Genomic DNA, 27,534 nt, shown 5'->3' with positions numbered 1-27,534 from the left:
GATTCCCCAAGTCTAGGTACCATGGAACATTTAATTGGAAAGAAAAGAAACAACCAACGCTGGATGTCTGGGAATTAGATGCAGCAGCAAGTATTTTAGAAATAAAGAAAAATCGAATCTCCTTAACTTGCAGGATCTGGATTGTCTAATGTGCCAGCAAAAAAAGAAAAGAAGAGAAAAATTAGATTCTATCATAGGCCGACTATAATTATATTAAAGTACAATCAGTCACTTTAAAATCGTCTTTGGCTGGCAGACTCATCCCGGGCGACCCTCTAACCTGCCTGTGAAACCGGGGAAACTTTGTGCTGATGCTATCCAGGCAACAGCGAGAGCCAGCACCAGCCAGAGGGGAAAAGGTTTCAGCTGTGCAGGAAGACGCGGGAGGACTTTGGCAATGATTGATGGGAAAGACACGAATGAATAAAAGTACTTGTGGATGGCGAGCACGGACCCGAGCAAGTTGTGGATGCTGCCTGTCTGGCATCATCTGAGTCATTTCGTCAGAGCCAGACCCGCCTGCAACTCCAGAGGGGCGTGCTTAACCCCATGTGCAGCCAGGAGCTGAGCTGAGAGCTGAATGTGCTTTTCAGAGCTGGGATCATCACCCATCCAACAGGCAAAAGCACCAGCCCCCGCCCGCTGGGAAGGAGAGCCCAATATTTCGTTCCTGGACTAGCTGAAAGGTAAATAGCTTGCTTTGGTTTTAAAAGTACCATCAAAGTAGTCCAACCTATGGGATTCTGCCTTAGTGCAAGTTTAGTGGGGTTTAAAAAATTAGAAGTAGTTTTAAAATATAGATGTGATAAATTAACATGTGTGCTGGGGGAATGTTTTGGTTATTGTTTTCATTTGTCTGAGGCTATATAAAGGAGAAACTCAGTCCTGGTGAGTCAGTAATAGAAAATATTCCTAGTTTGACTGAAAAAAAAAAACCGGGACTGAAGCTGTTTCCTTTGGGTTGTGAAAGCTTCCACCGTAATCTCGGTGCGATGCGACCCTTGAATCTTTGCTCTAGAAAAGTCGCCAACTTCACATCTTCTCTCCCTCCCCTTATCCCCGATGAGAAGACATGGGCAATCACTGTACTCCTGGCACAAAGACTGGCACACAGTACACACTTAATTCTTTCCTGCTTGCTTGGCTGGTTGGCAGCCCCAAGAAATACGGAGAACCTGGTGCATGCCAGTATGAGACTGATCCTCCATGCCCTCCTGCCTCTTAAAACTCTCCTCTAATAGATGATAGCCCGGAGTTTTGAAGACGTGAGAGTAACGGAGCCGAGTTTGCCTCGGCACCCTTTCCTCTTTCTGTCCTTCCCCTGCCCCCCACCCCCGACACTTCACGACGCACATCCCCAGAGCTAAGAGTGAGCCGTTTTGTAGGGACAGAGAATGCAACAGTTCTCCACCACTACCTCTCCTTCCCCACCCCATCCCCCTTCTTTTTCCCTTGGGATGGAATTGCGCAGAACTTCTTGTGCGCGGGAATTCCCGAGTTTCCCCAGTTGCACAGATAGGAGCAGCCTCAGCACCCAGCTCCGGGGAAGGGGGAAAGGGCTGTTGCCAGGAATGACTATTAGGCAGCTGACCTAATCTCTCCTCTCCCTCTTCACTGTCCCTCTCTCCAATCCCGACCTCCCACCTTTCCCTTCTAGGCTCCCGACGCCAAGCCAGAGAACACTCCCCTAGGATTTTTCTACCCTTATTTTCGGACAGAGCAGCATCATGCAGCCGCATCGCAGCCCCTGCTGTATTCCCCTGCTGCTTTTTCTCGTCTGCTGCACTTTTGGGGTCTGGGGAGAGGAGAATGACCTCCTGTCCGCCCGAGACACCCTGCCACCGCTGGAGGCCGGGGAGGTGATGACCCCCACTGCCAGAGCCGCCTGGCCCAAGGCGGCCAACGCTAGCCAGCCTCTTCCATCGGTACCTCAGGGGCGGTCCCGTGGCCTCTCTCCCACCATGTGCTCGGGCCAGACAGAGATCAAGGAGACTTTCAAATACATTAATACCGTGGTGTCCTGCCTGGTATTCGTGCTTGGCATCATCGGGAATTCCACCTTGTTGAGAATCATCTACAAGAACAAGTGCATGAGGAATGGTCCCAACATCCTCATCGCCAGTCTAGCCTTGGGCGACCTCCTCCATATCATCACTGACATCCCCATTAATGTCTACAAGGTAACCGTCATCTGAACCAAAGTGGTTCTAAACAACTGAATGGCTTGGTTTGGGGTGGGGGCTGGGACTGGGGCAGCATAAGTAGTTGGAGGTTGGGAGAAAAGAAAGAAGGATCAAATAATTTTTACAGTTTCTGTTCCCCAACTCTTTCTCCTTCCCCACTCTGATTTCAAATCCTGGAGTCTCCTAGGGATTTGGGTCTTTAAAATGTGATCCCTCTGGGAGTTTTGAAAATATAACCCAAACTTGCAGAATGAAGCACAGGATTGTCTGGAGAAGGGCAGTCTAACACAGGAGGGCACTGACCAGGGTAGATGCCAAAGACAACCTTTTCAGACTTTGCCTGCTTCAAGGTTTTGCCAAGTGTCAACCCTAGGAGTCATTGAGAATGACAAAAGGAGCAGAATCTCAGAAGTCCCTTGGTAGTAAAGGCATGGGTGTTATGCTATTTGTTAATAAGCTGTTCCCAAAAGACCTTGGAACTTTTTAACCCAGTGTCCATATTTAGAGGGTCTTGGGACCAAGGGGATCAAAGCTGTGGGTTAGGATTGAGGCAGCCCATGGTCTCATTGATTTGGAAAGATCAGTGGGTTCTGAATACCTCTAAACATTGGGAGGTAGGGATGTGAAGGGAGTAAGTAAGGCATGCCTATTAAGGAATACCGAAATAAACCCCTCTACAGAATCAAATCTCCGTATGGGACTTAGGCCTCCACCTAAATTGATTTTATCAAGCAATTATTGCTTACCTACTATGTGGAGAACACAGGGCTGGGAATTGAGAAGCATTCTATGCAGATATAGGCTGAAAGTATTTTGAATCAGTCCTTAGGACAGCCAACAATGAACTGCACTGACCCACGCAGCTCTGCTTTGGAGGGTTTTACTACGTTGGGTTCGATACTGCACTCATGCAGTATATAATGCTTAAGGAACATTGTTTTTAAAAGTTTTTTAGTGTATTTAGAAACAACATGGAATAGTGGATGAGTGGCTGGCCTTGGAGTCAGGAAGGCCTGGTTTCAAGTCCTATCTCTCATATATACTAGCTTGTAATTATGAGCAAGTCATTTACAGTCAGTGCCCCTGGCAATTCTCTGAAACTTGTCCTGAATGATGGAGAGTTTATACACACACACACACACACACACACACACACACACACCCTCCCAAAAGTGTTTTAGGAGCCACATTTCAAATTATTTCACATTATTTGAATGTAACACTTTTTATGCAAAGGGAAATTTGGACCACATTTTAGGACTCATAATTGTAAAGGAAAAAGCACTCAGAGTTATGAGATTCACTGAAAGTGGGCCTAAGCACTAAATTAGAATTACTTTTTCCGCTTTGTAATTTAATTATTTGTTCTGGATTCTAGCCTCAGGCAATCCTTAATGTGAGACTAGTATATTGCTCAGTATCTAAAGCTAGACACCTGATAAGTTAGTTCACTGAAGTTGAAAAGCCTCAAAATTCCCCAAGTCTGGCTGGAAGCCAGAGTCCCTGATCCTCTAAGAGATGGGCTGAATGAGGACCTCACACAGAGATTGTTCGGGGTCTGGCTGGTAATCCATTATGGGGACTAAGTATGTGCTGTGTTTAGGCTGTGTCCTTAAGAGCTAGACTTCAGGACACTTCCAAATACAGGACTAACTAAACTTTCTCCAGGTAAAATCCTTGTGCTCACTCAGAGTCTTGTCCCCCCGGGTGTTCTGTTGATGCTGAATGAAGATTACAGCTATAGAAGCACTGAATATTCATGCAAATGGTAGGAAAAGATTTTAAACCACTCCAAGTGCCCTAACATTTCTGGTGGTTTTGCTATAGTCAGGGGGTAACAACATTATTCTCTGACTCCCATGCTCCATCCCTATTCCTGTATAGGAGGGGAAAATAGTGGAGAGTACTGAACTTGGAGCCAGAAGACTTAAGTCTGAGTCAATAAACATTCAATCAAGAAATATTTATTAAATGCCAGATACTGGGCTATTTGCTGGGGATACTAAGACAAAAATGAGCTAGTCCTTGCCCTCAAGGAGCTGACACTCTTCGTAAGCTATACTATTATCCTCAGCAAGTAACTTGACTTAACTAGGCCTCAGTTTCCCCATTTGTAAAATGAAAAAGACACTAATTACCCTACCACCACTGAGATTCTACACCAGCCTCATTGTAGCATGGGTCAGTAAGGGTACCAAAGTGGAGGAGATTCTGGGCTCTTGAAGGCTATACAACTGGATCAAAAGGTCTGTTAAGATTTACTTATCTGAAAAGGCTTGGAATGCAGACCTGTTGACAGAAGGGATGTTTGTTGGCTGAGGACCAGCCTAGCTATAGTTTGTGAGGCTCCTCAGAAGGAGGTTGCCTACCAGATAATTGATGTTTTCCAGCCACAGTAACACATGAAGAATATAGTTTGTGGCCCACATCTGTGGTGAGGAAATCAACATTACCTAACCCACAGAACTTTCCAGGGGAAAGCACTAAAAAGAAACATTTAGTATGATTAATATATCTGGGAACAGAAGAAAGAAGTAGCTTACATTTATGTAAGACTTGAAATTCTTCAACATACATTATTTCTTTCCATTCTCACAATAACCTGAGTGGGTCTGTAGGGTGCAAATTATTGTCCTCGTGTTGTAGATGGGGAAATTAAGACAAAGAGAGGTTAAATGACTTGCCCAGTGTTGTACAGCTAGTAAATAGCTACCCAGGAACTTAAGCCCAGGGTCTTGTGACCCCAAATCGAATAGCCTTGCTATTTCTCTATTTGATATAAATCACACATCTCCTCTTCCAAAGTCACTTGTAACTTTCCTCAATGCTCTCTCTTGAAGGAGAACTTGGCAAACATATCTACACTTTGGTTGTTTCCCATCCAGGGTCATAAGTGATATTGATGCTAATGTCATGGCTCTGTTAACAGGTAGATATTTCCAGAGTCTATGATGCTTTTCTACTAAGTCTTGCATGTGAAGTCAGTGGTATTGACAATTTAGAGCAGAGAGAGTTTGTCTCTCAACTAAAAGGAATTGGGAGAGGGGGAGGGACCTATAGATCTTACTCAACTTTGCTTTCCTGCACTGCATTAAAATGGACAATGAAGAGAGATAGACAAGACAACTCCTACAAACTCCTTTTGTCCTGTGATAGAGGATGTTCTAATAACTAACTTGCCTGACATCCAGTGTAAGATGAATAGGAATTAACTCCTTAATAAGCACAAAAATGGCAAAGCTTCCTGATAAGGGTGAGGGGTCAAAGATGATATTTGGGATTATTTGCAGGAATGGGTGTTGTTAGGGCACTGTGAGGGAAGTTAAAGTATCTGATGTCCTGACAAAGTAGCAGGGTTACTGATCTTCAACTCTTCACCTTTTAACCAGGTAATTACTGCCTTTAATAGGACAGGTAGTCAAATATTTGTGAACTGGGTAAAGAGGATCTAGTTAATTTACTACTTCAAAGATTAAATGTTAAAGCTTTAACTTTTAAACTTCTAAATCTTTAGCTTTTGAACTAATTAAATGAAGTTTACCCCCATTCCCAGATACTGGAATTTAGGAGTGGGGAAAGAAGCTTCCGATTTGCTATTTATCATTGGAACTTCACGTGTATCAAGTCAATGTAGGAAGCTGCCAAAGGAAGGAATTTTTGAGTGGCAGTGACAAGTCCACCTTAAATCATCTAAAGAAAATGACTATTGAGAGCTGTGAGAACCCAAGGCTAAATTTGTTTCAATTTAAGAATAATGAAGATACAATGTCCTAACTTTTGATAACTTGGGATTAATATTATCATTATTTCATTAGGAGCTTTGACTTACTTAGTGGGTCAAGAGATCTTTCTGATGAAGAAATTCCCTCTATAAATGTAATTTGGCAACTATCCTGCAGCTTATAACCTGGAAGAATTGTGTGGGGCCAGGAGAGGTTTAGTGACTTCCCTCCTGTGGTCCCAAAGCCTGTGTGTATCAGAAACAAGACTTTTTGATTCCAGTGCAAGTTTTCTATCCTCTGCAACATACTGAGAGTTAATTAAAGACTACAAATAACCTGCTACAAATAAGGCCTGAACAAAGTGCATTACAATTTTCCCAAGATGTATTGGTAAGAGAATGGCACATGTTTCCGTTGGTATTTATTTCCTCAACTCTAAGAATAACTTGTTCAGGACTACATAGAAAGACAGTATCAAGGTTCAAATGATAACTTTCTAATATGACACTTTTAATTCTCAATTCATGAGTCTGCATAGGGTCCCCAGTTTTCAGAGGTACAGCAAGGCACACACTCTCGACTTTAGGACACTATAAATCTGAGTTCTGGAGCCTAATGTTCAGGGTACTGAGACAAGGGTCTGGATCACAGACCAGAAGGTAGCATCTGGGAAGGTATGTCCTCATTTTAGGGCCTAACTGTAAACATTGGCATGCCGGGATAGTGAATTGCTTGATTGTATCCACATTTAACTATACATGATTTTGAAATGCCCTTCTATGACACCAAGCCTCTATTGAACAGAAAACCATCAAAATCATCTTTTTGTTAAAAAAAAAAAGAAAAGAAAAAAGAAAGAAAGAAAAGAGGAAAAAACCCCAAAATTAAAAATTCTCTCCACTGTCCGATGCTAAAATATCTTACTTTGTTACTGGGAAGATCAATTGTCAGTTTGAAGTAATGATGACTTGCCTGAAAGTCTTGGAAATTGGGAGAAGGTAAATGGGGTGTGCGTGCGTGCGTGCGTGCGTGCGTGTGTGTGTGTGTGAGATATGCTGTATTGTTCTTCTCATTCAATTCCTCCCTGTTGCTTTTGTCTTCCTTTCTCTCATTCTCTTTGCTGTGCTCTGCTAGTCTCTATTAGGAGCATCCCCTTTCACAAAGAAATGAAATGAAAACTACGTTTCATTGTACAGATCAGTTAGCTATACCACAGATGTTTTGTTTATTATTAGCCTCTCCCAATTACTTTTCCATTCTCCTGCTCTACTTTCTCCATTTCTGTCTTCCTTTTTCTTACATTTGTCTTCTAAAGTTTTACTGAATGGTATCTCTATTTATCTACTTCCTTTCTCTTACTTCCTCAGGAGAAGTTTATCTTTACACTATTTAACTAGTTCCTCCCAAAAGAAGGGAAGGAAGGAAAATGGGCTGGGTGCTGCCATAAGCAGCTTAACATAGTAACAGAGACCTGGGAAGGACCTTTGAGGTCATTTCTCTAGATGAGAGATAGACTGACTCTAGAAAAGACCTTAGAGGTTAATATAGTCTAACTTTCTTATTTTACAGATGATAAAACTGACAAAGCCCAGAGAGATAAAGTTACTTGCCTAAGGTCTCACAGCTGTTTAACGGTGGAGAACCCAGGTTTTCTGACCCTAAGATACTACAGTGTATTCCATTACACCAGGTTGTAGGATAGCTGACTTTTATCCTGTGGCTAGAGTAAGCCTCAGTGATACCACTCCTTAGGAGAAAGTGATTTGGGAAAGAGACAGAGGAGTAGGGCTGTTACCAGTGGAGGCCTGCAGAGAGTCAGTAAATGTTTAGATAGTAGAGATGAAGGCTGGAAAGCCCAAATTTATTCATTTCCTATTAAGGTTTCTCATACTCAGGAACTTTGTTCAGTAACATATTTTTGAGAATGATAAAAGATAAAAGTGTCCAAAATAACAAACATAGTTATTTTGGAAAAATAAAATTAGGGATATTTGTCATGAGTATAGAAGACAAAGAATTTGAAGATTTCACTAAATCATGGACTTTAAAGTCCCCAAGTGTGATCAAACTATTAAGCAATATATGAGATTTCTTATCTGTCAAATTAAGTGATTTTGGTCTTTTAAGCTGTTCTTTTCCTACTCATTCTGAGTTATCCAAACAAGATTCAATAATATTTTCAAAGCTAGTAGATGGAGGATTGTGTAACTCAGTTTGCATTGTGTCTCTGATCCAGGGATCTATGATCTTGCTTTTCCAAAAGACAAATAAATGACTATATATGGTTATGCATGTGGACCCATTATGCTATAGTTGATTTTATTTAGAAGAACATGTCACAAACTAATAAATCATTAAGTGTTTTAAGTAGTGCGGACAGGATCAAACACGGGTTGAAATAAGATTCAAGAAATAATTTATAATGTGAAACATTCTCTTTCCTAGTTTTGAAATACTTAGAAGAGGCCAGTTGTGTTTATGAGACTGTTATATACAATGAATAGTACCACTTTAACTGAAGAACTCTCTAGTTTTATAATTACTCTTTCTCGTAATGTGTGGATCTGAGTTGCTGTTTCTTTCTTTTCACCTGTGAATATACCTGTAGAGAGAGTGAAATAGTCAAAATGTGGGTAATAGGCTGGAGAGAACATAGGATACTATCAGTTTATCAGCTAATACCTACAGAGTTTTAGAGGTATAAAAAACCTTAGAGACCATTTAGTCAAATTCTTAATGTTTTTCCTATCATGGAACACTTTAACAGTCTGATGAGGCCTATGAATCACATCTCAGAATGTTTTTAAATGCGTACAATAGAATACTTAGAATTACAAAGGATACCAATTAAAGCAAAATCAAGACATATAGATAGATGGATGGATGGGTGTATGTGTGTGTGTATATATATATGTATATAAAATATATAAACTTTATACATAAAGTTCAACTTTTTATATAAACTTATATTATGATATATAATATTTTAATATTCTAGATATAAAAGTTCATATATACATGTATGTATATATGTACATTTTATATATATATATGTATGTATGTATGTATGTACGTGTGTATATTTACAAACCCAAAGCTAAGAACACCTGAACTAGTCATTTGATCTATAGCTGAGGACGCTGAAGCCCAAAGAAGGAGAGGGAATAATATAGGTCACAAACAACTAGAGAGAGGCAGGTCCAAGATTACAAACCTGGGTTTTCCAATTCCAGTTAGAGTGTTGTTTCTATGACTACATAGGCTTCTCTTAGTGAACATATTTCCGATAGTGTTTTTATGACCTCTTCTACCATGTGAAAATTTACCTTAGCCATTTCAATTTGAAAATACCTTTTAAGAAAAGAAATGACACGTCCTTCAATGCTGTGTCATTTTGCCATGGACAGGTGCCCCTCAAACATTGTCTTGGAGCTCCTACCCCCACCCAAGCCTATCTTCCCAGCAGCATGCCATAATACTCTGGATCACCACTGGCTCTCCCAGAAAGGAAAAAAAAAACCTATTTTTCCTATCCATATCCCACTCCCTTAGGACCTTTATTTCTATTCAGTATCAATTAATTTAATAAAGAAATCTAGGCCACTATGTTAATGTTGCTAGTGTGTTAGACCAATCACCCCTCCCCAGTTACATACATTAATATTTATACATATAAAAACTCATTTAATTCAATTAAATAATTATTTATTAATCACCTACTTTGTCAAAGCACTGTGCTAGCTGCTAGAAGGACAAAGACTGGAAACAAACAATCCCTACCCTCCAGGAGCTTCCATGGGGGAAAGTAGGGCAGGAAAGAGAATTACATCATTTACACACATAGATTGGAGCCCAGTTTCCTTTTTCTTTTTCTGTCTTGAAATGACATTTTAATCTTCATCTATTTTAGTGCAATATGTGTTTACAAGTACAATCAAGGACTGGGCCAGAAAGCAAACACTGAAATTTAAAACAGCTTGATAAAGTTTCTGGCTTTCATCATCTCCATTATCATTATCATTAATATAAAGACTCCCTGGCTTCAAAAGTTTCAAAATTCCTTTAGTAAATTACTAGGATTTAACAGTCCAGGTATCTTAGACAACAAATCCAACCAAGGTTCTTGTTAGGAGAGCCAATTTGGATAGGAGGACCTTGTCATAATCTTGTTCTGTAGATACTGTTAGAATTTTAAAAATATTATGAAATTAAATACGGACTCAGGGATGAGCTCTTTAGTCTTTCCTCAGAAGATTAGTTTAGTTATGTGGTTAAGAGGCCACTAAGTTGGACCACAGAAACTCATAGAAATCTGGAGAGGTTCTGATTAAACCAATTATCCTTAAGATATTCAACCAATAATCCTTAAGGTATTTAAATGAGACATGTGATGCCTTCTTTCCACTACGAGCATTGGAAGAGCAAGTTATAATCTATATTTATATGGTCAGGAGGATTTCATTGTTCTCTGTATTTCATAAGCATAAACAATTCCATTATGATGGCTGTTGCGAGAAACTACAGTTTGATTGTTATTTTCTAAGTATAGTTAAAGAGGAACCTCTGACACTTACAGTACTAGCTGTGTATTCCATTGGTTTTCACTCATGTCTGACTCTCGTGACTCCATTTGGGGTTTTCTTGGCAAAGATACCAGAGTGGTTTGCCATTTCCTTCTCCAATTAGCTGTGCAACTATGAGCAAATTACTTCACCTCTCAGAGGTTCTTTACACTTAATCTGGGGTTCATGAACTGCTTTGTTTGATTTTAATATTTTGATAACTGTATTTCAGTAGAATTCATTTCCTTTGTAATCCTATGTATTTTATTTCATTCATTTGAAGTCATTATTCCCAGAATGGATCCATAGGCTTTGCCAGACTGCCCATAGGGGTCCATGACACACAAAAAAAGTCCTGATCTAGATTCTCAGATTGGTTGTTAAGTGGAGGGAGTTCCCACACTGACAAAATAAGTATGTAAATTAAAGTGAAGTTAAATTTCATCTAAAAATAATCATTTTTAGTCACTATTAAGGATTAGTGGCCAAGCAAGGGAATTTTGGCACAGGCTGTTAGAGGATTTGTGAGTGGAACGATAAGACAGTAGATTATCATACCCTGGCTAGTGTTAGTGGTAATACTGTTTGGATTATCATTCCTTGAGCAAGGTATGGAATGGCAGGGGATGGTGAATATATATATATATTCAATGGTAGTACAGATGTTGAGATGCTCACAAATTGACCAGGCCCTGGAGTCTTCTCTTCCCCAACTGGATGGGAAGAAACATGTTCTGAGATCAATTTATGTGGTGGTTCAGGGTCTCCAGACTTCCGGTCTGAGTGCTTATTCTATATCTTCTTGTAAGCTCTCCAAGGAGGTCCACCAAATATACTGGAAACCTTCTAGATCTCCCGACATTATGTGATTACCAGTTGAGGGAAAAAGCCGCCCACCTATTATCTCACTATATCACCATCCCACTTCCTTTTCCAGGCATTCATAGTTTTGATAAGGTTCAGAAAAAAATCTTACTTCATTTGGCTTGAAGCTATATATCTCTAATAGCTGTGGATGTGATTAAAGAAGAAATAAATGGAATACTCATGTGCTGGGATGGATGTGTACTAATAAGAAAAATGGTAAAAATTCAGTAAAATTCTTTATCTCCTGCGGGAAACCAAGATAAAAACAACAGCAATGAAATAACCTTTCCAAAAATTAGTGAAAGGCAACATTTTCATTCTCCCCACCTTTGTCTATCAGCATACTTATACAAGGCCCTAACCCTAAACTTAAATGCCTCCAACTCTGACTCTAACTCTAACCCTAACCCCAATACTCCAACTCTAACCCTAAATGCACTAGCTATTTTTAAAGTAGAGTTCACACCTCATCAGCAATATTAAACCCTGCAACCTCAATAAATGTTTACGATTCACCTATAAATATATTCCTCATCCATATGATTATAAGAGCAAATTTTCATTTAACAAGTCACCTCTTAAATTACATTCTCCTCCTCATACTCGTTACATCCATCTTCACCCTGGACAGAATCCCTCAAGCAATTAAAATTCCCTGTGGAATTCCATTAGATAGTGATGAAATACTAGGTTCTGGAGTACATCAGCAGTTCCTCTGACAGGTTTTAGGTTAGGAGAGAGTGTAGGACAGTGGGAGAGAGCTGATAATTAATAGCTATGACTTTCACCTTTTCCAATCTGCCTGGAAGGTCTAAACCCCTACAAAACTCTATCTCAGGGCCCCAGCCCTCAGTTCAGAGTCACTAAGTATGTGTGTCATTTTCAAGAGTGAGTCTGTGTTCCATAAAACACACAAAGCTAGATATATTCTATACTCAAATCATTATAAAAACTGACTCCGATTAAGTGAAGCAAAAGATTGGTAATGAGTGGAAATGGTAGCATTTGAGATGTCTGCCTGTAGACTATCTTGTTAATGGTGCACATAGTATGCATTTGATGGAATGTTTTGAAAACCACAAATGACCCCATATCACTGTATATACTGAATAAGAAAAACAGGAAGGGAGAGTAGTATGTATGGGCCGTGAAAACACTGGCATTCATTAGTGAAAGCTTGTTAACTTTGGCATTTCCTGACTTTATGGGGCTTGACTCCTTTCTGCATTAACAATCTGTTAATGGTGTTTTCCCTCTACTTAATTTCTCTGTGAATGTGTTTTTTAATTAAAAAGAGAAAGAGGAAGAAAGAAAGGAGGTAGAAAAAAGAAACCAATAGCTCAAGTAAAATCCTCAGCCTGCAAGTCATTGTTAGGCTCATGTGGCGGCATCCTTTGAAGAAGAATAGAAAATTATACAATATTTATGTTAAGTACCATTAAAAAATTAATAGCTTTAATAATATGGTGCAGAACTTTAAAAAAAATTACCGGGGCATTCTTCCTGCCTGGAGCAGAACTGCATCATTTCCAGTCTCAAAACTATAAAGATTCAGCAGTCACAAATTAATAGATTATGCTTAATTTGTTGCTATTTATCTGTTCTTATAAAGGTTTTAAGAACTACATTAACCTTAGGGAAAAACAGGTATCTCCTGTTCTATCAACATGAGCATGAGCCGTGTCAAGTTCAGTCAATAAGGTGTTGCCCCTCTCCTAGACCATATAAGTACTGTTGGCTAAAGAGCTCATTAGGTTGGAAACAGAAGTGTTAATATATAGATGGTACCATTGAAGGATTCTAGTTCTAATATCTGTTCAGTCTTAGCTTTGGAGAGAATCCACAAATTTGCTTCACATAACTAGATGCAGAAATATACCAGTACTTAACCATTTAGAAAATCTTCAAGTAGTCAAGGCATTTTTTTTGCAGCAGAAAGAATTCTGGGTTGGGAATCAGAGGACCTGGGGAATAAATCCTGGATTTTCTACTTACAGTCTGTGTGCCAAGACATTTAGCTTCTCTGTGCCTCAGTTTCCTGATCTATAAAATGAGAGAGTTGAACCAGATGACCACAAAGATCCCTTCCAGCTCTAATCCCCTGATTGTAGAACCTTTTCTGCAAAGTGTAAAACATTTAATCAGGAGATCTGAGTTCAAACCTCATTTCTTCTTAACATGGGAAGGTTGTTTAATTTCTCAGTTTCTCCATCTTCAAAATGGAGACAGTATTCCTACCTACATTGCCCACTTCACATTATTGTTGGCAAAAAAAGTTTTCTTAAATAAATCTTTAAAAGGTTATATAGATGTGAGCTATTACTATTTTGTTATTTGTGTGCTTTAAATCAAACTTTCCCAACATCACACTAAAATAATTTTAAGGTTATCCGAATGCTCCAGAAAGTTCGAAAGAAAGTTCTACAAGGAGAATTTTGACTCTGGTTGTTGGTGGATATTGCCAGTGCACGGTGAGAGAGAAAAATGGGTTGTGAGAATAGTTATCGTTTCCACCTGAGAAATAGAGAAATAGAGTGATCTGTTCCCGGGGTTGAGAAAAAGGGAATGGGATATTTTCAGAATCTTTTGAAAATAAAAGTGGGTGTGGGGGAAGTATTGCTCACCTCCCCTGAGTCCTCAGAGAACCTGAATATAGTTAGGAAAGGTCACCAAGTCCTAGGTACCGCCTCAGTCTGGTCAATGGAAGGTGAAAGAAGTTGGTTCTGGTCACCAACATAGCTAGGGGATAAATGCCACTTCCTGTTAAATTTTAAAGAACTCTTCTTAATTGTGTGTGGGATATCTTGCCAGATCATCCAGTCCTTTTTCCTGCAAGGATGTCTGGCTCAGTTTGGGAGGCATCTGCATCTTAACTGAGATACCCCAAAGCTTCTGCTGCCCCAGCCCTTTAGATCAAGACACACAAAGACTGGCAGAGAGTACTGGTCATGGCATACGCTGCCAGATGTGGCAAAGGCTCTGCAAAGCCGATATAAAGCAGAAGCACAGACTGAACTTTTCAGGGAGTTCAAACAACTGCCTATCAAAGTCAGGACTCCCACTGATGAATAGGAAAAAAGATAGGGACTATATCTGTGATTTAGGGAACTCCCGAGTTAAGGGACTCCCTGTACAAATGAAAGTCAACATCTTCTCCTGAACTCATATTCTTAGAAGTAGCCTGGAACCCTGAAAGATTGTGACTTTTCTGGGGTCTAGGGACTTGAATGCAGGCCTTCCTAGCTTTGAGGCAAGCTCTCCAACCCATGTCATGCTGTGCCTCAGCATAATTATATAAATTCTTCCTGAATGGAAGGGGCATTAGGTGGCACAGCAGATATAGTTCTAGCCCTGGAGTCAGGGGTATCTGAGTTCAAATCTTGCCTCAGATGCTTACTAGTTGTGTGACCCTGGACAAGCCACCTAACTTGTTTGCCTCAGCTTCCTCATCTGTAAAATGAGCTAGAGGAAATGACACTCCACTCCAGTATCTTTGCAAGAAAACCCCAAATGGGATCATGAAGAGCAGATATGACTGAAAACAACTGAACAACAGTGACACAGTGTAGTAGTATTTACTCAGTTCTGATTTTCTAGCACTATTTGGTATATAAGTTTGAAGGCAAAGTGAGTGGGTACAAAAAAAAGGGCTTTGAACTTTGAAAGGCAGCATGCTGTTAAAGTTTAGCAGGATAGGAGTTTATCAGCTAGAAAGATTTTAGATCTTTTCCCATAGGAAGAAGATACTAGAGAACTGTAATGTGCTTACCTATTGTTACTAAGTTGAGCTGTAGTAAGGTTGTTAAAATTTTTAGTTTGCTTTTACAGTTTCACTATGATAGCTTCGGGTCAGAGGTTGTGGTGCAGACCTCCAGCTGGTACAAAGAGCAATAATCCGACTTTTCACTGAGCCAAAGAAAATAGCATCCCTAAGAGAATACCAACCCAGCCCAGTTCAACCTTGAAATAAGATCTCAATTCAGCTAACGGGCCCTTTTTCATGAGACTGGATTGTTTCCACTCAATATCTCCCTGAGATCTGAATCTTCTAATGACTGTATTCACTCACCCATCACCACAACATCTATATTTGTCGGAGATTGTTTCGAGAGGGGATAAAATTTTTGGAGACTTCAAGATGTTTTGGTGTCATGTAGATAAAATGTTCAGATGGTTGAATATATACATACGTACACATACATACATACATACATACATTTACATGCACAATAACTTTTCATCTGGAGAATTCAGCATCCTCTAGACATAAGCTTGCTTGTTTCTAAAGCTTTCTCTAATTCTACCTTTTGTGTTAGAGAACTTTGTAGAAAGCAATATCTCTCCTTTTTTCTGCTTCTTCAAGGAAGAGCCTATGTTTATCAGGTCCACTCCAATTAATTCAATAAACATGTCAAGCATGTATTTAGTACAAGTTGAATGGGCATGAGGGGAGAGCTAACCTTAGATTCAGAGTGGCCCCGGTTCAAATCTTGTTCCCACATTAGCTGTGTAACCCAGGGCAAGTGACCAAAGTTCTCAGTGTCCCGAGATGATTCACTAAGATTCTAAATTGCAAAACAGTTAGTAACCTGCACTAATTGGTACAAGGAGTTTCTTTACCTTAAGGTTTCTTTGTTCGTGTTGTCCAGTTGTGTCTGACTCTTCGTGGTCCCATTTGGGGTTTTCTTGGTAAAGATACTGGAGTAGTTTGCCATTTCCTTCTCCAGTTCATTTTACAGATGAGGAAACTGAAGCAAACAGGGTTAAATGACTTGCCCAGGGTCACACACCTAGTAAGCATCTGAGGCCAGATTTGAATTCAGGCCGCCCTGATTCCGGGGCCAGCACTCCACCCACTGCACCACCTAGCTGCCCAACATGTAGGTCCAGGAAAAAAAAAGTGTTCAAGGCACTGTTCTAGACTGGAGATAGAAATGACCAAAACAATCACCACCCTAAAGGAGCTAACATTTGAGGGGTGGGATGGGGTAAGAGGTGTTGGGTCTAACGGATCCTGTATGACTGATTTGAACTTAATTCTCTAAGTAAAAACAAGGGGTGTTTGCTTAAGTTGTTTCTTGACAAGCAGATGAAAATTAATTTATATTTGCCTCATATCAAATCTTAATATTAACAAACCAGTTCCAACGAAGGAGTATAACTAGGGCAGGTAGATGGTGCAGTGGATTGAGTGCTGGGCCTGGACTGAGGGATACCCCAGTTCAAATCCAGCCTAAAATACTTACTGGGTTTATGGTTCTAGGCAAGTAACTTCTCTGTCAGCCTCAGTTTCCCCAAACTATAAAATGGGAATAATATCACCTACCTCTCAGGTTGTTGTAAGGATCAAATGAGATCATATTTGTACCTGGCACCTAATAAGTATGTAATAAATACTTTCTTCTTTCTTTCCTTCCTTTCTCAGAAGTACAACCAGCTCAATTTTTACTCACTTAACTATTATTTAAAATGCCTTATTTACTAGCATTGGGTTAAGTATTGAACAAAGTGTCATTCACCCAGCTTGAAAAATTCAGTGAATTTGGTTCTTGGAAATTTATTTTACTTAACTATGCTTATTTGTTACAAGGTTTCTCTTTTTCTACCTTTTTCTATATGTGGGTGAGGTGGGAAACAGAGAGGTAGATTGTTGTAAATTGAAAAAAAGATTAAATTAAATTAAAATAACAGCAAAACAAAATGGTGCATTGGTGACCTAAGCACAGAGCCTTTCCAAAGAAAATTTTCTTTCTTTCTTTCCTTTCTTTCCTTGGAGAGGATGAAGGAGTAGTTATTTTTGAAAACCTTTTTTTTTAAAAAACACAGCCTGGAAATATTTCCCTTTGTATTCAAAACCCCATGAACATTTTATCCAGATGTTCACCTAAAGTGATTCATTACCAGTGTCTGATACACAATTGTCCCAAAGAAAATTCTGTTGTTTGACCTAAAAATGATAAAACCGTGTATTTTTTAATTTTCCTTCTACTTGTAATTGAGAGATGGAAAAGAGAGGGAGAAAGAGAGAGAAACAAAGAAAGAGGGAGAAAGAGGGAGGGAGGAAAAACGTAGGGAGAGGAGGAGGAGGAGGAGAAGATGATGATGATGACGATGATAATGATGATGGTGATGATGATATTTAGATCAAAAAAGCATGTGGCTATAGGGATCTAATTCTCAGTGAGGAAACCTGTTCTCTGTCAATACAGATTAGTACTTGTTCTACAACTTACAGTCTAGGGTCACTAAGAAGTAAAATTGCTTGCCTACAGTCAAATGTGTGAGAAGTCAATCTTGAACTCAGGTTTTCCTGGTTTCCTGTTATTCCAATGTCCTCCCTCTCTCCTCTCTCACAACTTTTCCCCATTCTCTCTCTCCCTCTCTCTCTCTCTCTCTCTCTCTCTCTCTCTCTCTCTCTCTCTCCCTCTCTCTCCCTCTCTCTCCCTCTCTCTCTCTCCCTTCCTCCCTCCCTCCCTCCCTCCCTCCCTCTCATTTTTGTTGCTCAGTCATTCAGTTGTGTCTGACTCTTCATGATCCCATGGACAGTATGGATCATACAGACGTTAACTAACTTGCCTAGGGTCCTACAGCTAGTAAGTGTCTAAGGCAGGCCTTCCTGACTCCAGACCCAGGGCTCTATCCGTTGAGCCATCTAGCTGCCTCTATATAGGTACACATACACACACATGCAGGCATTTATGTAGATGTCAACCCATATTTATCTTAATCACTTTTTCTTAACCTTCATTACTTGTGAGCACAGTGATAATCTTTACCACTTTTAAGAACAGACATTCAGTTCTATAGATCTTAGAAATGAACTAAGGGTGTATTCGTAACTAATGCCCAAAAATAGGAACCAAGCTGAATTTTCATTCTTCTCTCCACACTCTCTTTTTTCCATATATTGAGCAATTTTCAAAAGCCATTCCATGAGAAGAATAAGTAAGTACCCAGGTTTCTGATGTCCACTTGCATGCTAAGTACATTTAGAAAAGAGGTTTTGCTACATACTGAAGCAAGTTCAATTCAAAAGGCACCATATGAAATTATACATAACCTAGTTTCATGTTGTCTCAATGCAGCTGCTTGCAGAGGACTGGCCCTTTGGAGTTGAAATGTGCAAGCTGGTCCCTTTCATTCAGAAGGCCTCTGTGGGCATCACAGTACTCAGCTTATGTGCTCTAAGTATTGACAGGTGAGATCTTATATCTAAGCTACCAATTCTGTAACTGTGCCATTACTGACTAAAATGGAGATAGAGGTGTAAAAGACCGTACTGTTGAACATGAGCAGGCTCCCTTAGCTTTAATGTGTTCCGTGTGTCGATCCTAAGGTATCGAGCTGTTGCTTCCTGGAGCCGAATTAAAGGCATCGGAGTGCCAAAATGGACTGCGGTGGAAATTGTTTTAATTTGGGTTGTTTCAGTTGTTCTGGCTGTCCCTGAAGCTATTGGTTTTGATATGATTGCTATGGACTACAAAGGAAAGTACCTTCGAATCTGCTTGCTTCATCCTACTCAGAAAACTTACTTTATGCAGGTAAATAAGCTGTTGTCCACCTTAGCTAAAGGTCCATGGAACAAGAATAGTTTTGTTATTTTGTTTCCCAATCTTCCCCCCTCCACCCCCTTATTTGCAGTGGAAGATTACTGCTCCATAACAGACTGTGGCTTGAATTAGAATTGAGATCTGAAAAAGCCTGGGTCCCCTGGAAGTCAGAATTGCAGCAAAATGTGTCACACAATGGCCTAGCATATTCATAGTTCATAGAATTTAGAGCTGGATGGGATAGTAGAGATTAATGGGTCCAAACTCGTGTTACAAGTAGGGAAACCATGACACAAAAAGGCTTGACCCAAGTTACAGAGGTAGTAAGTAGAGGAGCTGGGTTTGGAAGCCAAGCCCTCAGATTATAAATCTGTTTTTCAAGAGAATTCCAGGGAATAGCACAGAGCATAGATCCTATCTCTGACCACTTCTAAAGCTGGTGAAACTGAAATTTAAGTTTGAACTTAGCTTGTCTATTCAGACAAATGGCTGGGACAAGGAAATTCCACGTACCCAATATTAAAGCAGGCTCTGAGAAAGTAGATGAAGAGAACATTTTGGTTCTGAACATAGACTTAATAATGAAGGTTTCTGGATGATAATATGCCTAGCTTCTCTTTTTTTTGTCCCCAAAGCTAAAGTAAAAGCTAAAATTAGATAGAATTATTTACCTTTTTATCTTTAATAAAAGAATAATTTGGGGGCAGCTAGGTGGCACAGTGAGTAGAGCATCGGCCCTGGAGTCAGGAGGACCTGAGTTCAAATCTGGCCTCAGACTCTTGTCATACTTACTAGCTATGTGACCCTGGGCAAGTCATTTAACCTCAATTGCCTTCTCCCATCCAAAAAACAAACAAAAAAACGAAACAAAACAAAACAAAAAGAATACTTTGGTAGGAGGTGTGACTGACCTACAGAAGCCAGGCACCAAGTCCCCAGTACTCTGACCCTCAATGCCATATATGGGGACTATCATGATATGATGACATGTAATACCATTTCTCTCATTATTTCTTTGAAGGAAAGAAATTATTAATCTTTGGCAGAGGGTAAAAGTAGGGATAAATGGAAAAAGAAATGGTGCCGTATTTCCTTTTCTCATTGCAAAAATTATTCAATGCATATGGTGTTGTTGTTGTTAGTGGTTTTTTAATTCTCCCCCTACATATGCTTGTGCAGCATTGGTTAAAGAAGAAAAAAATCTCTTTTGAATACAGTTCAAGAAAGGGACAAGAGGAAGAAGTCATAAAACAGAATGATTTTTTTGTGAGGGGCTCGAACTTACAGATTGCAGAGTTGGTTGAGGTTAAAAAGATCTTCCCTTACCGCAATCTGGGAGCCAAGCAAGGCAAATATCAATAGCCCCATGTTACAGATGAAGAAACTGAGGCTGAGAGGTTAAATGATTTCCTCGGTCACACAGCGAGCATGGAATGCAAATTCGGATCTCTACTGATACCAAGTCCACAAACATGACACAGTGTGACCATAGTCAAGTGCCTTCATCTTTCTGTTTCCTCAACTGTAAAAGGAAAGGGTTGGACTAAATTATGTCGAAGTCCCTTCCAGCTCTAAGTCCCAGGATCCTGTTTGATATTATAGACACAGTCTCAGAACTCACTGCCTGAACTGATTGATTTCATCACTTCAAATTTTTGTGTAATGAAATTTCTTAAAAAAGATTACTTGATATTGCTCCTAATGGCTTTTCTTTTCTCCCTCTAGTTTTATAAGTCAGTTAAGGATTGGTGGCTGTTTAGCTTTTATTTCTGCTTGCCTCTGGCCATCACTGCATTTTTCTATACTTTGATGACTTGTGAAATGTTGAGGAAGAAAAGTGGCATGCAAATCGCTTTAAACGACCACTTAAAGCAGGTAAGAAAGCAAAAAACCTGTTAGGTGCAAAATTTATATTCTTATTTTGATCTAAATTACTTTTGATATCCTAAGTAGGCAAATAGAACAAAGGAAAAAAATGATACTGCCAATTGCTAGTGACTCAAAAACTATACTCCATATTCCTAGCATTTTTGCTTTTGTGTTTATAATCTATAAATCTATGCAGTATTAACTTAGGGTTTTGAACTAGTACAAGAGCAGCTAAGTGGCACGGTAAATAGAGTGCTGGGCTTGGAATCAGGAAGACCTGAGTTGAAATCCAGCCTCAGACACTTACTAGCTGTGTGACCCTGGGCAAGTCTCTTAACCCTGTTTGCCTCAGTTTCCTCATCTGTAAAATGAGCTGGAGCAGGAAATGGCAAACTAGTCCAGTATCTTTGCCAACAAAGCCCTAAATGAGATGGGTCACAAAGAGTCAGACATGACCAGAAAAAACTGAATGTAGCACAAAGATTCTTAACCTTTCTCATATCATGGGCTACTACTCTGAATAATGTTTTGAATTGCTTGAAATACATAAGATTACAAAGGAAACCAAATATTAGTGAAGATAACTGTGTGGTTTTTCTTTTCCCCATCCAAGTTCATGGAACCCATTAAATCTATCCCAAACTGGTCTGTGAATTCCAGGCTAAGAACTCCTGATTTTGAAGAGTGTTTTATACTCCAAAACAGGTTTTACAAACCTTTACTCAGTAATGTTTTTAAATAATTAAAGCAAATTTTAAAAAAGGCTAGTGAAAATAAAGGTGTTCTTTTCCCCATCCAAGTTCCTGGGGTCCCTGAGTCTATCTACAGAATCCTTAGGGGTGCTTGAGCCCCGTGTTTAGAACTCCTACCCTCAAAGGACTTAGGTAGAACCAATGTTGAGTTTCCAAATCGGTGTTCTATTACTGTAACTCATTTAGAATAACTATTTCATTTAGAGCTCATCATTCTGAATGTCTTCAAGCATTTGTTCATTTTGTATATATCTTATCTCAACTATTTTATTTTAGGAAAGCATTTCTGGTGATGATTCTAGGCCCCATCTTAAGATTGGCTCTCCTTTCCTTTCAGAGACGTGAAGTAGCCAAAACAGTCTTTTGCCTGGTGCTGGTGTTTGCCCTGTGCTGGCTGCCCCTTCACCTCAGCAGGATTCTGAAGCTCACTATCTATGATCAAAGTGATCCCAACAGATGTGAACTTCTAAGGTGAGAACTTTATTTTATAGAAAGAGCCTGGCTGATTAAATGCTATTTGGGAGCACTGCTTGCTGAGTACTGCTTTGGTAGAAAGGGAGGGTGCCTTTCTGCATTCCTGACTGAGGGAGGAGCATTGAAAAATGCCAATTTTCAGTTTCTGTTCCACTTGAAAGGACAGGAGGGAGAGTAGAAGAAATGCCCAGAATAAAGGGATACAGGAGATCGATAAAGCTAAAGGAATGGCAACATTAAATCTACCAGGTTTGATTCTCCTTCATCTTCCACAAATCCTTTTAGAAGGGTCATAGCACCTTCAAAGGAAAGCATTAGGGGGCAGCTAGATGGCACAGTGAGTAAAGCACTGGCCCTGGAGTCAGGAGGACCTGAGTTCAAATCTGTCCTCAGACACTTGACACATGTGCTAGCTGTGTGACCTTGGGCATGTCACTAAACCCCAATTGCACTACCAAAAAAAAAAAAACAAAGGAAAGCATTGTAAGATTTAAGAGCTATGAGGAAGAATAAAGGCCGATAGGAAGTGAAACTACTGTTTCTGTGTAAAACTTTTCTTCCTAAAAATATTTATCATCTCTATATTGATTAAGTGGGTTAGCAATGGGTTATCATTGACATGCTTTGGGGATGTATTTGCAGCTTTCTGTTGGTCCTGGACTACATCGGCATCAACATGGCTTCACTGAATTCCTGTATTAATCCAATAGCCCTGTATTTGGTGAGCAAACGATTCAAAAACTGCTTTAAGGTAAGGGGACTATTTGTCCCTCCAAATTCATTATTCTTTTTTTTTTAACAGAGACCTCTGAACTTTACAGGACTGGGCCTGAATTTGATTATAAAAACACAGTCAGGGATTTTATTTACAAAATCAGCTAATCATGCTCTCTTCCATTTCCTCCAACACAGCTAATCTCTTCTATATATGGAAGTGCCATCAAAATCAACAGGGATTTCACATGCAGATATGTAACTCTGCCAGAGTTGGCAGAATGGAATTAGGACCCAGTGAACCAGGACCAAGAAGCAGTTACATATTGTCCTATTTCTACCAAGGCTCTAGTTCTTTCTATGTAATCATAACTATATAATAACAGCTAATTTTTCTGCTAGGCCATCTTAACAACACATAAGTGACAAAAACTAGTATTTCCAGTTTCCTATCACGTGGTCTAACCAAGTAGATGTACTTTAACTAATTAGATTAGGCCAAGTATTTCAGCTCAATTAAATTTTACCACTCTTGAATAGACTCACAACATTTGAATAACCTCAGGCAAGGGATCCAAAAGAAATTTGATAGAAATAAATGTCCTGCCTTATCTGTGATAGTCATCATTTATTATTTATTCTCCAAATTAAGTGTTTCTAGGCTAAAACAACATAAATAGGAAAAGTCCCATCTTTACCTACATAGAATAACTATTTGCTCATATCCTGTACATCTACATCATCCTATTTATGAAATATTCTACTTTTAGAAAGTCAAAGTCAATTTATGAGGTCATGTCTTCTTTGCATATTCATAAAAAGATACTATTTGAAGAGATCTCAAGAACCAAACCACTTTCTTTACAGATGAAAAACTTGAAACTCAGATAAATTATGAAGGTCCCCCCACTTCCCTCCCGACTGTGCCTTTCTTGTTCTTCTACAGTCTTATTTAAAATGTGTTCAGAGGAAAAATAACACTTTGGAGATAAAAATAAAAAAAAATGAGGGTGGGGTGGCATGGTGAATGTCTGCCGTGATTCCTTTTTAAGGTTTGCCACAGACAAAAAGAAAAATCAAGTGGTCCATGGATTTTTTGTCATGGCTAGAAAGTCAGAGTCTCACAGTATACACGGATTTTCTGACATTTGACGAGCATAAGCGTATGATAATGATCTATTTTTGTTTTGGACAGTCATGCTTATGTTGCTGGTGCCAATCTTTTGAGGAAAAACAGTCCCTGGAGGAAAAGCAATCCTGCCTAAAGTTCAAAGCCAATGATCATGGATACGACAACTTCCGCTCCAGTAATAAATACAGTTCATCCTGAAAGGAGAACGAGGAGTCACTGAACTGCAGTTCCTTCATTTTGGACAGAATTGTTATGATTAAGACAATGGGTCATTTGGAGTAATAGTTTTGTGTTTGCACAAAAAACATGGTGAGAAAGTGATTGTTTTCTTAACACTAATAATTCTTCGTGGTATTCTTAGTTGTTTACAGTACATGAAGGAAAGTAGGGAGAAAAGAAAGAGCACCTCATTGTCATAGCACTTAAAATCTTTGAAGTTAGCACTTCAGTGTAGTTCTAAATAACTTCCTGTAGATTAATATGCCATTTCTATTCAGCATGAATTCACACAGAGTTTTCAGTGAAGAGGTGGTTTTCTAATTGATGTGAATCCAACACAGGATACAAAAGAACAGATATATCCAAATAGGGTAGATGTATGAAGCGATTTCAATTAGGGCTTTTAAAAAAATCCTAAAAAGAAAAAAGGGGGGGGAGGTTTATCACAAGTGTTACACTACTGGGTAAACACATTATTACTAGATACAGAAGGCGAAAGTATGTGAAAGTAAGTTTAGCTGGTTTCTTTTGTTCAAGATTAAAAGCATACTTGAATAATCCCAAGGGAGGCTTAGAAAATGCCATCTCAGTGATGGGCCCAAAATACATTCAAAACCCTTAAAAAGAACAGATGGAATCAAATGTAGCAAAGAGAAAGAGGAAATATTTGGACTGCTGTTTGAACTGAGTTCTTTGAGAACTCTTACATGTTAGTATTCTCTTTAAAGAAAAAAAAAAAAGAAAAAACTAAGATTCTTGCCAGGACCAATTTGATTGTTTTTAGAAGATTATTACACTTTCATAGCTGTGGTTTAAGGCTACATTTGATTAGTTTGGGCTTCTGTAAATATTTAGATGGTGTATAACTACATGTTGACTACTTAATTAAGGGCAGGTCCCAGTCTTCATACCCTTAAACAAGAGAGATGCTAGTAGCAACCATAAGGTGGATTGCCTGGAGAAATGTACATATGGCAAATGAAAAGGCCCTATGCTTCACACAATCCCTTGAATACTCTAATTAAGTAGTTCCTAGGTACATAATATATAATTAAAATACTAAGATTATTCTAAAATGGCTCTGAAACTCTAATCAGTCAATTATTAACTTTCTCCCCATGGGGCAATTAGTGGTCTTCATTCATTTTCCCATTTTTCCTCAAAATTTAGCAATAAGAAAAAAAACACAGTGATATTATGCTTTACTATCACTGCAGACAAAAATACTTCTAAAAGCTATAAAATCTCGGATTTTTTTATTTTCATATTTTTCATCTCCTCTGCAAAGTACCTTAGTTATGAACAGGATTAAATTGATATATCCACATGAGGAAGAGGAAAGGAAGGAGGGAAAGAGAAATTAAGAAAATTAGGTAGGATGGGAGGAAAACTAAAAAGTACAGGTTCCCACTCCTAGTTTGAAGTTGTCATTGTCCTGTGGATGCAATTACAGAAGATACTAACTCAATTCTAGCATAGCAAAAACTAATGTTCTCAGAGCTCCTGTGGGAATGAATTGGACCCAAGAGCTTTGCTTTTTACTCCTAAAATACCATAGAATTTTTTTTGCAGGGAGGGAATGGGTAAACAGGACCACATGTAGGAAATAAACTACTAATGTAGTTTCCTGTCAGCCTCTAAGCTGATGATAAACTAAACCAAAAACTGACATTGTGGCCAAGAAGAAATGACAATAACTCCATGTGGGTAATTCACATGCCATGTGCGTACTATTTATAAATTACACAATGGGTCCCATCTACTAGCTTTCATAGCCACTGCCTTAAAGTCCTATCATCATAAAAATACATTCAGTGCCTTAAAAATGGGAAACGATGAATTCTAAACTAGCCATTGGTCAGTATTATTTTCAAAGTTTCATTATATGTTTTTTTTGTTTCTATTTGCAGCTGTAGTGCTTTACTGCTATGTAACCCATTTTCATTTCTCTGCACTGATTTCTTGCTAAGTCAAGCCACCTTGGGCATGGCTACATTCTCATGCCCTATGACTCCATTGCACGAGAATTTTGCCAATCCTGGAAATTGCACACACAAAGAGCATATGCACTGTTTGAAAAATGTAGTCACATCCAATAGTTTCTGAAAATGCTAGTTTGATATTTTCAAAATAATAAAAAAGGCTGGGGGAAAAAACATTAATGATTTCTTGGTCTTACTGAAAGCCAAGCTCAGAAAGGTGCTACTTGAACCATGTAATAATGACCAAATTATGTTTAAGCTAAAAAACCTTTATTCCCCAGCATCAAGATCTATGTAATATAGTAGTGGCCCCAAAGAGTAGCGTTTATATTGTAGCTTACAGATTTTAAATATTTCTAATCTTTGTCATGTCCTGCTAATATGTCAGTATTACTTAATTTGAGGCTCATACTCCACTGAATATTGCCAGATTGCATGTGTCTGAAGACAAGCAAGCTATGGCTTAGTAAGGGGACTCTGTAGCTAACTGAAAATAAACAATTTCTTTATAAAGTTGTATAGAAACATGAAAATAACAATATATATATATAACAATATATATTTTGCTTTCTGTGGTCACTTAAAGTGGCAACTACTGTAGTTGCTGAGTGCTTATTTGCTAGGTAAACAAAGTAAAATTATCAATAAAATTATTTTTAATTGTTTAAAAGGACATGTTGTATTTTTTTCTCCCACTGTAAATACTTTTCACTCATTACATACTGATTTTTTAAAATGTAGTTTCAAGGAAACAGAGTTGCCACCAGAGGACTTTTGCACATAGTACGCACTTAGTAAATATTTCCTGACTTGTTAATATTAACTTCCTCCGAATCATTTTACTAGAGACTAAAATTATTTAGGATTTGCTGCCAAGCTTTCTGACATCCCATCATGTACATTATGGACTTTATTCTTATTATAATATTTATTTTACCATGAGGAACCAGATGAAAACAATCTTGATTATTTATCCCCTGGTTGATTATTCAGTTTGTAAATTAGAGAATCATAATGTGTTACAGTTGGAAGAGCCCTCAGAGATTTCCTAGTTTAACCCCTTTATTTTGCAGGTGAGGGAATTGAGGTAGTTAAATCTCTTGAGTTTTTCTCTATTTTGTTCCCTGCCTTTTGGTTATTTCAGTGTTTATCAGCCCCTCCACCAAGGGATAGGAAAGGACAGAATTTAACATTTGGAATTAATGAACTAAAATGAGATTTTGAGTTTCACTACCAATATCAATTACCTAATAATAATATTATCTATATCACACAACTATAAATTCTGTTCTGAAGGTCATCAAGTCCAAACTCCTCACTTTACCGATGAGGAAACTGAGGGTCATAGAGATTAAGTAATTTACATGAAATCACACAGCAAGTGTAAGAGACATGATCCCAACTGCTGTCTTTCCTGACTCCAAGGACTTGGAGGGGTGGAATGTACCCTATATGGTCTCATTAATCAATGGCCAGTGAGTTGGTTTACTTTCCGTAGTATTCTCAAA

At 38.8% G+C, this 27,534-nt stretch overlaps 1 protein-coding gene across 1 annotated transcript; it reads left to right on the top strand.

The window, feature by feature from the left end:
- Window positions 1–460: 460 nt before the first annotated feature.
- EDNRB (endothelin receptor type B) lies at window positions 461–26,696 on the top strand. The gene is made up of 8 exons (XM_036756017.1): window positions 461–686; window positions 1,658–2,180; window positions 18,420–18,532; window positions 18,671–18,875; window positions 20,610–20,759; window positions 21,843–21,976; window positions 22,622–22,730; window positions 23,889–26,696. The coding sequence occupies exons 2-8, from the start codon at window positions 1,728–1,730 to the stop codon at window positions 24,021–24,023; spliced, it is 1,299 nt and encodes a 432-aa protein (XP_036611912.1). The 5' UTR covers window positions 461–686; window positions 1,658–1,727; the 3' UTR covers window positions 24,024–26,696.
- Window positions 26,697–27,534: the final 838 nt, after the last annotated feature.

The sequence above is a fragment of the Trichosurus vulpecula genome, chromosome 4 (genome assembly GCF_011100635.1).
Source record: "Trichosurus vulpecula isolate mTriVul1 chromosome 4, mTriVul1.pri, whole genome shotgun sequence".
NCBI classification, from domain to species: domain Eukaryota; kingdom Metazoa; phylum Chordata; class Mammalia; order Diprotodontia; family Phalangeridae; genus Trichosurus; species Trichosurus vulpecula.
This window is presented reverse-complemented; position numbering and strand designations above follow the sequence as displayed.

Bases quoted from the DNA above. Each gene is read 5' to 3' on its own strand.
- EDNRB (XM_036756017.1), top strand. From the start codon at position 1,728: ATGCAGCCGCATCGCAGCCCCTGCTGTATTCCCCTGCTGCTTTTTCTC. The intron at 18,533-18,670 runs GTGAGATCTTAT...GTCGATCCTAAG, and splicing joins TGTGCTCTAAGTATTGACAG to GTATCGAGCTGTTGCTTCCT. The intron at 18,876-20,609 runs GTAAATAAGCTG...TTCTCCCTCTAG, and splicing joins AGAAAACTTACTTTATGCAG to TTTTATAAGTCAGTTAAGGA.